Source organism: Contarinia nasturtii, unplaced genomic scaffold (genome assembly GCF_009176525.2).
Source record: "Contarinia nasturtii isolate CC-2019 unplaced genomic scaffold, AAFC_CNas_1.1 Cnas_scaffold_285, whole genome shotgun sequence".
NCBI lineage: Eukaryota > Metazoa > Arthropoda > Insecta > Diptera > Cecidomyiidae > Contarinia > Contarinia nasturtii.
Genome location: NW_022197640.1, coordinates 3,136,593 through 3,152,656, shown reverse-complemented (window position 1 = coordinate 3,152,656; position 16,064 = coordinate 3,136,593). Strand labels below are relative to the sequence as shown.

The following is a 16,064-nucleotide window of genomic DNA, read 5'->3' as shown; positions in this document are numbered from 1 at the left end:
GCGCCATTGGCATTGCTTTCGGTTTTGCATTTTTTTGTTGTTGTTGTTGCTCATTTTATTTTGAAAATAAAAAAAAATGTAGTCAAACATTTTCAAATATTACTGCGATAAACATATTTAAATGGGGGATGCTGTAACGGTTTCACAACATTTTGTATGCTCGAGGGAGAATTACGTGCATACTTTTAAATATAATTGGCATAGATGGTTTTATTTAACGATGATATGTGCTGAAAACTAACGATAGCCTCAAATGGAGTCTTTCACAACAAGAAGGAGTGAGCAAATGCAAGAGGAAGAAATGGAAAATATCAGAAATAACGCGGGAGCGAGCGATGAAATTCAGAAAGAATCGTGCTACATGCTACAACTACGAAATCCCATGCGATTAGGAAAATGGCAATGAAAATATTATTGTTTCAGTCGCTGGCGGTGGTGTCACCGCATACAAATGCAAAAACTCACAAGTACAGTCGTATTGATGACACAAATTGGGGTGCGTAGTGATACAACATCTTTGCTCATTCGGCCGAATTGCTACTGCTTGCTGATGCGACTGCTCTATTTTACACTTTCTATGATTTCAACACAATTCGAAATTTGCATAAATTATTTATACTACAATACATTTTGGAATTTTTTTCTCTCTTCGTCTTCCTCTTTTGTTGATATCATATTTCATTTTTTTTTTCTTTCTCTTTTTTCATCTATTTTGTTATTTCATCTCAAGTGAATATTTTTTCATCAAGTGACGAGCTTGAACCCCACAAAATTTAGTCTTTTGATGTTGCCCGTATACGCGCAACGAATGTAGTTAAAAATCAAATAAAAATATTGTTTCGGCCAAAGAAAAGCAAATAAACCACAACATGGTTTTGCACATATGTGACAAACACTCCAAAAAATGAAATGAAATATTCTTGGGTTGGTTTGAATGTTGACGACAAAAATGCAATCATATTTCGAATATTTTAATGTACATGAAAGAGTTTTTCTCGTTTGTGATACATGGCACATTGGCACGGACGAAAATGTGTGTCTGTTTTGTTGATTTCGAATTTATGTGTGGACATATTATAATGAAATTGTTAAAAAGTGTTATACATCCCAGCGCTCTCTACTCACTACATCTATGATGGTGTACAGGGTGAATCAAGAATACACATATAGTGTTCAAGAGAATGAAATATCATATTTTTACCGCATTTTCGTTTCGATGATAAATGAGTACGAAGTGCTTTGCATTTTATTTATAAAATCGATCTTAATAATTGTGAAAATCGATCTTATTCAGGTAACGTTGAGAGTGTCTTTGAAAATGAGATGCACTTAAAAATGATACATTCCGTCATTCGACATTCGACACCCTCTGCGCATTTTCATGACATACAATTTTTTTTCTTTCGTTTGTTAAGACAAAAGACAAATGCAAATGACGATCCCATCAAAATTACGTGAAAATGATGATGAATGCCACACATTTAATGACATAAATAGCATTAATCCAAATCATTGTTCGGGCTCAAGCCGCATTTATCAAAAGTGAACTTCCATCACCTTTTTTCAGCTAAATGAAATAAAAACAAAGAGTAAGAAGAAAAAAACAACAACGAACGCAAATGATAATGATGATTACGGTGATATCGCTTAAAATCCCTTAATAATATAAACGAAAAGTCGTGTGTTTTTTTCTCAGTTCGTATTCGGTTCTTCGTAAACATTGCCCGAGGTGGATTGTGAAGCATCATCCCATCACACACACACACACACACGCACACACACACGCACACTCCACTAGATGAAAGTCAAATTTTCATTTAAAATAAAACAAAAAAAATTGTTTCGTAGGCGAAGTGGATTTTGTTTTTCTGTGCGACTACGTTTTGGTAATGGTAAATCTTTATTGCAAAACATCAACCCCATGAGATGAATGAACGCGCGCGTACGCTGCAAGCAATTAGAACGAAATGGTTTAGCATTTTACGTAACCCATGGATATGATTAACGACAGTAATATCGAACAGACGCGCTCATACCCGCACTCAAATTCGGTGTGATGATAACACAAGCAAATGGTAACAGTTGAAATAATCCGTCGAATATGCATTTTGACATTGAACTCCCCCTCGCGGTCGATACACTCTTTGTCCCTGTGTCTGTACGCTTAAATCAACGTGATTATTTCTGTATTTCCGAGAGGTCTCCTTTTTTTGTTTAGTCGCCGTTTTTTCGTGTCTGTGATGAGTTGTGCTTATCATTTGTTTGAATCAGTACACATAGTATTGAGAACGAAAACAAAATGCCAAATAGATTTCATACGATCCCCTCTCGATGGGATGGGGTCGAAAACGGATTTCGGTTGTAACATTGAAAGTGTGTGTGTGCGCGCGTATGGGGGAGGGTGAATGAGATACGTTCGTGTTGCATTTTTGGAATTAAGTCATAATCGTAATCATTATTCAATCTTGGGCTTTATTGCATCGTCAACACTGAAGATAAACGTCAATGATGATGTGTTCAGAAAACAATACAATTTTCTTGTTGCTTTTGCACTTCGCAATATAATCACTTAATTCATTGATCTGATCAAGCCAAATGTGGCTTTTTCATTTGTTATGCTTATGCTCGCACATTCGATAATCAATTTTTAATCAATGCTTCGAAAAAATATTCATCACATAAATAAATGAATGAACGACGAGGAAATACAATTTCATTTAAGCACTCTAATTCAGAGCGTATGACAAAGCAATTATGCATTTGTCTAATGAACGGACGCAATCAAGCTACTATATTATACCCTCGTATTCAGCACAGTGGTAACAGGCAAAGTAAATCCATGACATTCACTGGCACTCGAGCGCGCGCGCTCTCGTTTCGATGGTGTCTAAATTATTTCCTCTGGGGAAAAAGAATATTGTGGAAAATGTAATCCGATTTTGCGTTTTTTTATTCATCGATTTCATGGCATGTGTATAATTGCTGGTTCGGTTTAGAGATATAGCGTTCTTGTTCTCTTTTCATTTTGTTTTGCATTCATTCCAGCTATCGGTGATTGAGACACACACATGAATTAGACTGTATGACGTATGTCTGGTAACCAGCAGCAACCGATCAGATCATTATTGGATTAGAAAGTCAACAGTGGCCAAGTCACCACTTGCAGTGCACAATCCCAAAATAGAACAATTGTTTTCGGATATCTCTTTGATCCGGGCAATTTTTCGCCATTCAGGTCATTAACTTTATTTGAGAACGTGTCGCGAATTTTTTTTTTGTAACTTTTTTCTTTTTCTTTCAATTTTGTATGTTCATCATTTCTTTTGTTGTTTCAAAACGTCTTCATACCGCACGTCGTAATTAACCTTGCACATATCCTCATTATAATTCACCTTTTCTATTCGAAACTAAAAAAAACTTGGCTTTTAAAAAGCCAACCGCCTCGAATATAAAAACAGCTTTTGAAATTAAATATAACACTTGTCATGCTGGAATGAAAATAAATGCTTAAAACAGTCATCTTACATTACCAATGACTGACAGAACCATTCGCACACATTAAATTAAGTTCAAAAGTGGCGTTAATTTGTATTTCATTTTAATTAAGCATCCTTTAGTACGATGTATTTTTACTGCCAACCCCTTCGACTGGGATGCATCAAAATATCTCAGATTTTATCAATGGCAGATTCTCTCTCTGTCTCTGTCTCTGTCTCTTATAGCATCTATTTTTATTAAATCAAACAAATGTTAACATAAAAGGAAACGTATATCCAGAATGCTTCAACGAAAATGTCGCTTCACCACAGTACATATGAATTCCATTGAATAATATGGAATTTGTTGCCAAGCATTGTGATAATTAACACTCGAAACACATTTCAAAGTGATTCGGCAGTATAAATACAGCGAAGAATAGCACAAAAATCACGAACATAACGTTTGCTTTGCACTTTTGTTTTCTCTCTCTCTCTCTCTCTCTCTCTCTCTCAAAATATACGTCACGCAAAAGTCTGTAATTACCTCATGTGATGCATAAATGTTTTTAGCTCTCATTTCATATCGACAGCCTATGGCATTTTTTAAAATTCTCCGTAGCCTGCAGAATCTTTGAAGATTATCACAGTGCTTTTGGTACACACTCCTTTACGAATCATGTGCGTCGTAGTTTTGAATGTGCAAGCAAATAAATGAAAAGTATATAAAATAAATCATAAAGCATCCTTTGGTTCCATTGGTAATGCTGTTGCCGTGGAGTGTGAAATACAGCGCTTGAATTGTTCTTAAATGCGCATGAGAGTGGCTCACTCTCTAAATATGTTTTTTATTTGAAAAATATTCCATAATTAAGACCATACGAATGAAACAGAAATGTGAATAAGAGATTGCGGCAATAAAAAAAAGAGCACTTTCAGACTTTGAGAAATAAAAACGAAGAGTGGAGAATGAGCGCAACGAAGCCTATAGTATTTTATAGCATTGCGTTTATGAATTGCCTCAAAAAAAATACATTTGTTTCGGTGCTTTTTATTTAATTGCACTACGGAGCAAGAGAGGGGAAGAGCAAAGGAAAAAAGCAATGCACTGCAAATGGCATATATCGCTAACACAACAATAATAATAATATGCTCTTTATTTCAAAATCAAACGACCAATAGACTGACTGATTCTTTACTAGAAAACAGGTCTCGACGGCATTTCAGGCGATTGTAATGAATGATAATGATTCCTCTACTGTACTCTTTTTTTCTTCTGTTATAAACTGAAGATGCACCTCTTACGTCTAATGACGAGATGTCTGTCGTTCATTTCGTCAGAGCTAAAAGATCTCGCATGTCTGAAGCTCGTTGACGAACTGAGATGGTGCAAACTCAACTGTACACTTCACGGTTGTAAAAGCTATTGAAAAAGTTGCATTGTCAAAGTTTTTCTCTTAATTGTCCAAAACAGAATAATTTTCAAAATTGATGAGTGGCATTGAAAGGAATAAGGGAATAGAAGAAGTGAGCGTCTATAAATTGAATTCTACCTCTATGACACACTCAAATTAAAAGTTAACTCTTTGGGTGCCATTGAAATTTGGCTTTTAAATTGCTTGTTTTGAATTATACCATTTCCAACTCAGAACGGTTCAACGAAAACAATGTTACATTGAAAGTGTTTTATTGCAAAACAAAATAGCGACATTTTTGCGTTACGCATACCAAGAAATTGAAAGCATTTTCAATATGAAATTGCTGAGTTGAGCGGTCAGAGTCGATTCTTCTACTTTTATGGTGAGACAGCGTTAAATGTGGTGAGACAGCGTCAAATGAAAAGAATTCAAAATCAAAATGTGAGTTATTAGTTTCAATTTCGTCTGTCATCGTTTCACTCATGTCTTATCCAATGTCTGTCCATTCGCCTGAAGTATGTTTTAGGGCGGTAATTGTGAAAACTTTTACTATTGTCACTCGAACGCATGTCGGCCAAAGAAAAACCCCTTATATCGGCACACTTTGCAACTGTTCCACTCAAGATACAACAACAAATTGAAGTTAGTGTGCACTTGTTCACGCGTATCTTATACCCAAACTTCGACTTTTACGATCTTTCGATGAAATTGTAGCCTTTTTTGTATTATAACTACAAAACTGAAGAGAAACGATGCAGAAGAAACGAATAAGAAAAAAAGTGTTGTGCATAAAGTGCAAGTGTAGTGCATTTTAAACAAAGTTACTTCAATTTTATGTGACTTTATTTTATAGCAACAATTTTTAATGGATCATCTTCAAAATAGTCTTAAACTTTATATACAATTTCGACCGAGCGTAAGCAATTTATCCAAAAGGATGCAATGGTTTTCGTAAAATTGCATTTGTTATTTGGCTGGAAAAATGTTCGTAAACAGTTGGAATTTGTTGTTTAACACGGGCGTCGGACCGTTTTCATTTACATAACTAAAATTACAAAACTATTAAGGCCGTTAATCAAAAATATCGCGGCATAAATTTTAGCATTCACCGAGTGTTACAAGAGTGTTTGTTTAAGGATATTTACTTATCAGAAATGTTAAAATTTTACATTCAAAAATATATGAATAAAATTTCAATTTAAAATGATGCATTTCATGTGAAATAATTAATTGGCAACCTCATTGTCATTAATTTGTTACCCTAAGATGATTATAATGATTATATAACCGCTTTTTGGAAACGGAATAACGTACACACCAGAAACATATGCCATTATTTAATTGGGTCAATACATTTTAATTAAAATTGAGAAACGTCCGGACGAGACTCTTCTCACATGTTCTCTGGCATGAATCTGACATATATACATACACTTTTCGTTTAATTGACACAGTTCGTGGTGTTAAAGTTGAGTGAATGTGTGTACTGTGATGGTACACATTTCGATAAAACATAGTCATACCTTTGCCACTAATGTTACCGCATAAAAATGCACATGTTTATCTTCAACGAAGTTAGCGAATGAGCTCGCGTAAATACAACGCGCTTATCAAAATATTACCATTAAGTGCTACCTTTCGCATTCTGCATGTAAAATCGTGCATTGGCATCCAATAACATTGTCTCTCTCTCTCACATGTGTGTGTGTGTTTTTGTACTTCATCGGTGAGTGCTTTTGCACTTTAACATGGATGATATGGTGCTACCAAACACGTTCCATTCATAAAATCGAATGGTAAACGATAAAGTTTGTTCGCCTGTGGGATGGATATTTGTATACATTAGCCAACGAAATACCATTCATATGGAATACGAAAATCTCGTGAGAAACGATAGCGTCACTGTCACTAATTAATGACTGAAAACCGCATATTCACATTTGCAAATAGTTGAGAATGCAACCATTTCATATTGGCATTTTATAAAATATATTTTTATACTTTTCTTTTCTTCAAAATTTACTCTCGATAAAATTGTACGAGCTCTGCGATGAATACATTAAGACCGATCAACTTTTATCTATTCGAATTTTTCGTGAACTCTATTTTTTTCATTCACATTTGAATGAACATATTCAAATTTATAACTCACAAATATAAATGGTGAATGCGGATTTTTGATATTTATTGAAATTGAGAACGAGATAAAGAGATGTCGGACATTTTTTTATCGATTTTGCTGAAAGTAAAATTAAATTTGTCAGAAAGCAAATCAAACATTATATATTCCATACAAGATTTGCATAATATAATAGAACATTTAAAATTTATGATTTATGAACATTATTTATGTATGACTTCCATTTTTAGGATATTGAGAAGTACATCTTCAAGTTTAAATTACCTAATGGAAAAATTAACTTTGGAACAAAGCTTTTAAGCTATCGTTCATTTTGACCCAATTTATTTCTCCTTTTTTTCGCACCAGCACCACCCTGATTGAAATCAATGAGTGGTTGAACAACTATTGCATATAAAACTGAATTCTCTGAGGACTTTCATTTAAAAATTTACATACATTTTACTACAATTATGCACACGCACAATCATTCAATAATCAATGAAGCCAATTTAACTTTTTAACAATGCATTTCCATTTGTACACACACTACATAAATACAAAAACTAAAAATCAACATTGAATCTTTTCAGAGAACTACTAATTTGATCGATTATTTGCGCTGCTTGGTTATTAGCAAAAACCATAATTATATCATACCGATTCGATTTGTGAACCATAATTTTGGTTGGAACAATTCAATATAATGATTCATTTAATCATATTGACAAACCTGTCGTTTCGATTCGTTCATTTGTTCAATGATTGAATTCAATTTTCATAGACCATAATCAAGCGGCTATAGAATGAGCTTTTTAACCAATTCGACAATTTCCATTACCATTGGTGCAATTCAATCAGTTATGATGTGTCTGTGCTGCCATTCAATGGACAAAATATAGTCCAATAAGGAATTGCAGTAAATTATATGGATCGAACCACTTTAACGAACATCATCCATTCGGTTTCTTCTTCTTCTCAATTTGACTGGATTCCGATGGGACGGATATTTCTATTGGCATTTCTTTTCGATTATTTTTCGTACTTTCTTTCTCTCTAAAAGGTATATGTGTTTTGTTTTCGCTTTAACTGTGTCTATATGAGTTTGTGTCTCGTGCATGCAATCGAAAAATATAGACGATGAGAATGAAGGCGTTCGTATTTAGTTCAAAAGCGACTAATGGAGCACGGAAACCAAATGAAATTGAATAATATCCGACATTCATGTGTTTCGAGTGGCTTGACACATGCACTATGCAATGAAATGGTCGCAGTGAATAACATCATGCACATAGCGATCATAAATTTTGCTCCATTTCACCACCACCACTAAGCTAGCCACATCATGCTTTTCTTTCCCTTTCACTCGTACTCTATGTGTATTTTATTTTCTTGTTTATTCGGTCGAACCTTTTTTTTTCTTTCGTGCTATCAAACCAGTCCAATGGCAATGGATTCAATTCGCATCCGCTATAAAGTACACGCATACAACATTATGTCCGATAACTTGTATGCGGCAAATTTAAGTCGACCATCGACTTTCGCACGTTGCATTTTATGCCAAAATTATATTGCTTTATATTGGACTATAATAAAAGTAAGCTTTGTAGTGGCGTATACAGTTTGGGTTGGTTGTGATTCAAGGAATGGCTATAAAATATGTTGTGACAGTAGTAAGGATGATCATCATCACACTGAATCGATGTTTGATGTACAATGCAGATTAAATATGCAAAACCTCGTGTCAACAAACTCGATGCAGAAGATACGAACATCGACTCTCTAACCGTGCAATTCAAAAAGTATTCGGGGCATGCATTTTCTCAGCTTTATTTGGAAAAGAGAAACAAAAAAAATAGTCAAAGTGACACAGTGGTTAAATTAAATTTACAAAATAAATTATATAAATACGACCAATGTTACCGCGTTGCGGTATTGCATTTTCTTATTATACTAAACACATCGCATCGCATCGCTGAATTTATTTCGATGCTTTTGACGACGTCTCCATTCTACATATACTTCATTTCGTCTTGGTTGGTGCCATCGAAGATTTCAATCCAAGGGGAAATTCATAATTTGCGCTATATATGCTTGTGTTTCCCGTTTCATTTTTGAGAGCTGCTGTGTCACGCTTAAGATTATGCTAGCCGGTGACGTACGGTGTATGGTGCACGCATTTTAAATGCATGTCTCTTTTTTACCGACCCATTCTCATCTGGTTTGCCGCATGCTTATAAATATGCAAATGCATTGTAATATCGGTGATGCTATACATTCGAAATGAAATTCATTAGAATTACCATAAATTTGATATTGTGTGTAATGTTTTAGATGATTTATTCGGTCTTGATTAGGACGTGCTTGCGATTGGTTGGTCCCCCCATTCATCTTGTGATGCCGGTCGTTAAATAAAGTGGCGTGCACACGAGAGACAGACACAGATATGTCGAAAGAGATAGTAGAGAGATGTCATAGCACCGTGTCGCAACATTTCAGATGCAATGAACATATAGCAAAATGTCACTCTTTCTCACACGATAAAAATAACTGCACAAAGCTCTCTCTCTCTCTCTCTCTCTCTCTTTCTCACACAGACACACAATGGCCAAAATAAAATATTTATTATGTTTGGTTAAAACGAAAATGCAAACGAAAGGGTTTGTACATTTTCATGGAGCTAGAAGATGAGCAATATCTTATATTTCAATAGTATTTGAGTCAAATTCAGCAGTCAACATTCAATTTTAATGAAAATAATAAATATATTCAAATTCCAAATGAATTCGATGCAACAATGCTCTAGATTACCCCTGCATATTAAAAACTACCATCCAAACCGATTCTGATTTACAGATAAGAGATTTCGTCTGCATTTTCGTATAAATAAAAAGGGTTCAAAAACATGTGTGGTCTATGAAAGTAATTGATTGCAATCATGTGTGTGTATGTGTGTTGGTGAAAAAGTGTCCAAACCAATGAATTTTGCCCTAATCAATATATATATATGTATATAAAATGGACGTGTATTTGCATACACGGTGTCATTTCCGGTTGTACACATTTGACATTCTTTTGGACGGGGCCATTTAATGATCGACTATAAAATTCGCCTTGATTTAATTATGCACAGAGCACATTCACCACATGTTTTCACAAAATTCAGCATTTTTACTGTTATTTTTCTCCCACCTCTAAATTTCATATGTAAACATGTTTTGGCGTTCAAAACTGATTCGCAGGTCATTCAAAAAAAAAAGTTAAAAAATTTGCATTTCAAATTAAAAGGGACACCATACATTAACGCTCAATAAAACAGTTAAAGGCTTCACAGAGAACACGTGCATGTACCATTTTAGAATAAAAATGAATTGTAGAGAAGAGTGAAAATGGAAGAGATATACAGAAACAAAAAAACGGCAACGTTGGTTATTTAAATATCAAAAACCGCCGTCAGCGGTGCACAAATTTAATTTTTATTAATAAAATATTTTCTTTCTCTCTATTTTTAATTTGCAGCGATATCACGAGAAGATGGTGAGGATTCAAACCATCATCAACATCAAATAAATCATTATAATCACTCATCATCATCGAAACGAATATGGAAACAGTCGTGGCATCAACATCGAAGCGGTCATAGCAATGAAGTACCATTTAATGGATACAATTCGGAAGAATATCTCGATAGATTAGAACCAAATGGCAATATACCGGCCAACAAATCCGATTTGGGCTATGGAAAACGTAAGTCAAGTGTTTATTTATTTTTTTTATATTTTCGTTTACTTGCATCGTATAAATAACAATTATTAAAAGAAAATGCAGCAATATTGACGGTGCAGACCCGAAAATTTGGGCGAATAACCCATTTCTATAGTTCAATTCAAATGAAATTGAAAACAGCACATTCTTTGTCAAGAATTAAAATCGCGTTTCGCCATTCGGGGCGCCATACTTTTCGATGTTGTTTTTTTTTCTTCTTCGTTTTCGTTTTCTCTCTCGCAAAGTTGTTCGCAGTCGATATTCGGTTGTTGCTAGTGTAGTGCAAAATGAAAACATAACCGGAAAAAAACGAAACACACATATACCGTCTGTTTGGCCAAATTACACACATTTGCTTGGATCTTTTTATTTGCAGAAATTGAGGTGTTTCCACCTACGGCCGAAGTAAAAAACGTTGAACAACGAGGTACGTTTTTGGTTTTTTTTTCTTCTTTTCTTTTTCATTTTATTGTTTCTCATTTCTTTTTAAATTTTTTGTTGTTACTTTCGTTAGTGTTAATTTTCTTCAATTTTCAATTTCACTTAACTTGTTTTCATTCGGTTTTTTGTTGAATTCAGACAATATATTGAACTAACTGGTCAGTTGAGCTGACAGTACGTTAGCCAGCTAAATGGGATAAAACAATAGACGTTATTGTTTTAATGATGAATCACTTCTCTTGTTTTAATGGATTAGATTGTTTTGTTCAACTGACTGATTGTTTAGTTCAATATATTGTCTGTTGTTGATGTTGTATTTTTTTTTTCTTGGTTTGCTGTTAAGTTTGTTGGGATGTTTTTTTATGTGTGTATGTGTTTGTGCCATGGGACTTTATTTGGTTTGGAAAATCGTGCCGTTTGATGAGTGTCCTGTTTCTTGGTCTTTAGTGTTAATTTCCTTTTTAACCAAACTTGTTTTTATTTCAATTCAAGTAAATGTATTTCTATTTGTTTGTTTAAATGTTTGAAGTGGTTTTTTTTCTCACTTGAACTTGTGTACTATTATGATCATAACTTAAGCATATATTCCTACAAGCACAGTATAAATTTAACACCGAATTCCCTCGAATTGAGCTTGAGAGGTACTCGTTTTCGTTTTCAAGACCAGAAGTGTGACTCATAATGTAGAATAATAAGAAAAACTCAACTCAACTTCAGCATACAATGGAAAAACTTTTCTACTGCATGCTACTCCGATCAACATTTCTTACATATTTTTCGGTTTACTTCATACTTTCGTATGCAGTTATCGAAGATTCGATTGGATTATTAACATTGTTGTTGCAATATGTGTATATTCAAATCGAATCTTATGCAGATGCTTGCATTTTTTACCTTAAAATTATACTCTCTGTTCGTATTTTCGTTCAATCTAATGCCTGAAATGGTATGGCATTTGGACAATGTGTGTGGTAGAATGGCTGCATTTACCTCACAAAATTTTGTTCCAATGAATATGTAAATATGTCTGCATATAATTCAATGTCTTGCTCGCTTTGAACGACTCAAACATTTCAAATGAACTTGAACTAAAAAAAAACTATGTAGAAGAAAATTGTTTGCCATCGATATTATCTGCATTCGAGCAACTCATGCCATTTTTTTCTGCACAGGTGCTAAAATTTTCTCTCAATATTTGCATAGTCACTGATAATTCCAGCTTTTTCTGGATATTTCTCATACTTGGTGTGGTTAGAGTGTTGTAATACATTTGCTTGTGGCATACTTTTCGCATGATGAGAGTCGAATCAGTTTTTATAAGTATTTCACATTTTTCTTTCATTCCATCGATTTTCGACTGACACGCATTACCTTTTCCCTAACATTTCTTTTTTGGAAATTACGTCTGATAAAGTAATTGGACCCGAAATAATTTTGAAATTGTTATATTTTGTCGGAAAATTTTTGTTGAATTGATTCCATCCCATCGCATTTCAATTCGAATTAAATTTATTTTCAGTTATTTTACCCACATTGAAGATCGACACACACACACAGAAAAAAAAAGTTTGCGAAAGTGAAAATATTGATATTTCAATTGTGGGCGGTGGTGTGTCATACAGTGGATGACTTTCTTCCATGGATGGTTGGCATTCATCTGATGACATAATAAATAGAACGATTACAATTTCCCGAAATAAATAGCCGTAAAAATTGAATCTTCTCATGACCCTCTGCTGCTTTTTGCATAATTTTCTTCTCTCTCTCTCTCTATTTCTCTGCGTTCACTTTCACCATCGTCGAAATGAAAAAAATAAAACCCAAATGCATCAGGAATTTTTTTACAATGGAATATTGTGGCAAAAGAATTTTCGTTCGAAACGAGAGCAACGTAAGCCGTAGCAGAAACACGTTAACTGATTGACATAAACTTCCCATAAAGCAGGCATAACCGTAATCATAAAAATTGAATTACTTTTTGCTTTCCCTTTTGGAAAAGATTCATTCAATGAATATTTTGTGCGTGTGTGTGTGTTGCGAACGAAAAATCCATTATCCATATAATAAAGAGATCAAATAGAAGGAGCGAATCATCTCGACAATTTTCAGTTGAAGTTTTTTTTTGTGTGTGGGTTGTTTTTGCCTGTCTGTTTTTCGGTGTGAGTCTTTTGACTATTTCACATGACGAAAAACGAAAAAAAATCAAAATTCTTAAATTCTGAAGCATTGCTTCGATTCTATTCAAATGGTTATGAAAAAAAAATCAGAACATTTTTTTCACAGTTCGTCACAGATTCAAGAGAAAAAGACTCGACATTATTGTGTGAATGGAAAATGCTGGAAAAAGAACATTGCTGGGAAAAATATGAAAAAGAAAAGAGGTTGACGGAACAGCAAACACGTCATTTTGACAATTTATGATGATGCTATATGAGCAGTGCGTGTGAATAAGATATTAATGTTGATTCCGTGTCCGAGCTCCATTCATGTGTACGTGACCCATGACAAAAGCATTGCGATAATCGTGCTAAATAGAAATAAATATGGGATATCAAATAAACGCATCGTCAGTTAAAAGAAACTGTGAAAATGCATATGAATGAGCATAAAATATGATTCGCAAACAAAATATATGCGTAATAATAACACTGTTTATTTCAAAGCCGAACATTTATTCGATGAAACTCGAAAATAATTCAATTTTATTTGCGTTCTGAAAGTGGCTATGAATGCGGTCGCACAAATTGTTCTTGTACATAAATTGATTGGGTCAGAATGAAAACTTTGTTCCATTTTTATAGATTTTTATTTCAAGTCGGAGTTTTATTCTGGCTTATTCAATTAAACTATGCATACACGCATAATAAATATGAGAGTAAACCCTGGGCCCGTTGTTTAGTTCACACAATAATATAATAGTAAGGTATAATATATACATGCACAATGGTGTGTAACATACCCACCTGTCTCACCTGATTTACGCAAATTATGGTGATGTTAAATGTGTTCGTATTCTTTCGAATATACCCATTTAACAAACATGATCAATCAACTACTGCACGGGAGCCAAAATAATCACATATTATGCGCACCGAATTAGATAATTTGACCAACCGAAAAGTTGTGTATATTTATACCCTTATAAATTCGCGCGACTTTGTATTATATTTCATGTGTATGGTATCCTATAATTTAACAAAGCACGAAGTTCGGGCACTCACAGAGCGCATCACAATACAAAACAAAAGCAGGGAATGTGTTTAGACGCGTTAGTCTTCATATATCAAAGTAAAATCCAATGATCATATTTCACCGTTCAAACCGATAAATTGGATCATATAATAACGATAAATCGAAAAATGTGTGTAAATATTTAACCAGGAACGACAAACGAATACCCGATGCGAGTGAATGTGGACGCGCTCTGCGTGTGGAAAATTCATAATTCTTTGTTGAATAAGAAAACAGTGAAACAATTGGCTTCATTCAAAAACTTGTTGGTTCGTTTACTCGATTGAAAACGAAAAGTTTTTCCATATAACCTATATTTTTGCATCTGTTGCACAGATTCGCATTCACTCCACCGCTCATTTTTCGCTTCCTTCCGTTTCATTTATTCAATTTTCGAGCTCATTTTAAAATAATGAACCGCATCAAAAACCCAAAAACTTTTCACCATTTTCATACGAAACTCAAAAACTTCAATCGCACAACCCTTTGTGATAGGCAATAAATTCGGTTTCGTATTTGCTACGCAACGGCGCCACTTAGCTCAAATGGGCCGGACATTAAAAGCCATTCTTATATCGCTCAAACAGGCGATTCCCTTTCATGCAGACGACAAATATTTCATTGTTTTATTCGAAACAGTGTCTTGAAGATTAATATGTATTTTCACGCAAATATCTATCATTTTAACCTTAACCGATTTTATGATAACTAGTGAATTGTCGGATTCATATATAATCCAGTATTGTTGTGTTTTCGGTAAAACGATAAGTGTGTAATGGCTTTGTTATAGGCTACCCTTCTCAAAACGCTTTGACCAATAAAAGTAAATCGAAGTTGATGGCAAGGAAACGAGAACAAAAACAGAAGCAAGAAAAAAAACTTCCCCACAATCCAAGTAGTAACATAGTCGCTTCGTCATAATATAGTTGTATTCTGCTGTCGGTTTTGACACACCGTGGTAATATATCTATAATAGAATTTGTAGCTTTATCTATCTTCTTTTTGCCTGGCAGCATTCGAAACTGATAAACAAACCAAATCGACCAATCCGAGCCGTAAATCGGAGTTAAAACAAAATGATTAATATTTTTTTTCCTTCATGCGATTATGTCTTTCTTCATTCTATGCTACTCTATGATAATATGGAAAACACCAAATAAACAATTGGCTTTCTTATGCCATTTATCATGATGTTTTTGATTGCTTAAACCTGATTTCGACATTGTTTGTTTTTAATATTAAAAATCAATGATTTTCATGAAAAAAGAGAGAGAAAAAAACCAACTGGTTTAATCCCATTGGTACACATATAAGAATATTTGTGCTTTCGCGATCAGTCATCAAATCAAAAACATAAAAGTATGTGCAAAGTAAGGAATCATCAGCCAAAAGTAACGAAGACGTCAAAGAAAATAATGGTGGCACATGCTGCCTATCAAATTTCTAATTAAAAAAGTTTTTCGACTTTTTTTTGTTGCTGCTTAGTTTTAGATCGGCATTTCAATTGCCAACGCAAAAGTTATTTGGATTAAGCATGTTATTTCTAGGACCAAAGTCTAAAGAACGCAATTCGATACAATAAAACTTAATTACGCACACAACAAACTCTCAATT

At 34.0% G+C, this 16,064-nt stretch overlaps 1 protein-coding gene across 5 annotated transcripts in view; it reads left to right on the top strand.

The window, feature by feature from the left end:
- Positions 1-16,064, top strand: part of LOC116337842 (cyclin-dependent kinase 14) — a 160,504-nt gene that overhangs the window by 100,787 nt on the left and 43,653 nt on the right. For all 5 annotated transcript variants that reach the window (XM_031762769.1, XM_031762770.1, XM_031762772.1 and 2 more), the window contains 2 exons: positions 10,533-10,760; positions 11,155-11,205. In XM_031762769.1, the coding sequence (XP_031618629.1) occupies positions 10,533-10,760; positions 11,155-11,205 (279 nt within the window). The remainder of the gene's footprint in view (positions 1-10,532; positions 10,761-11,154; positions 11,206-16,064) is intronic.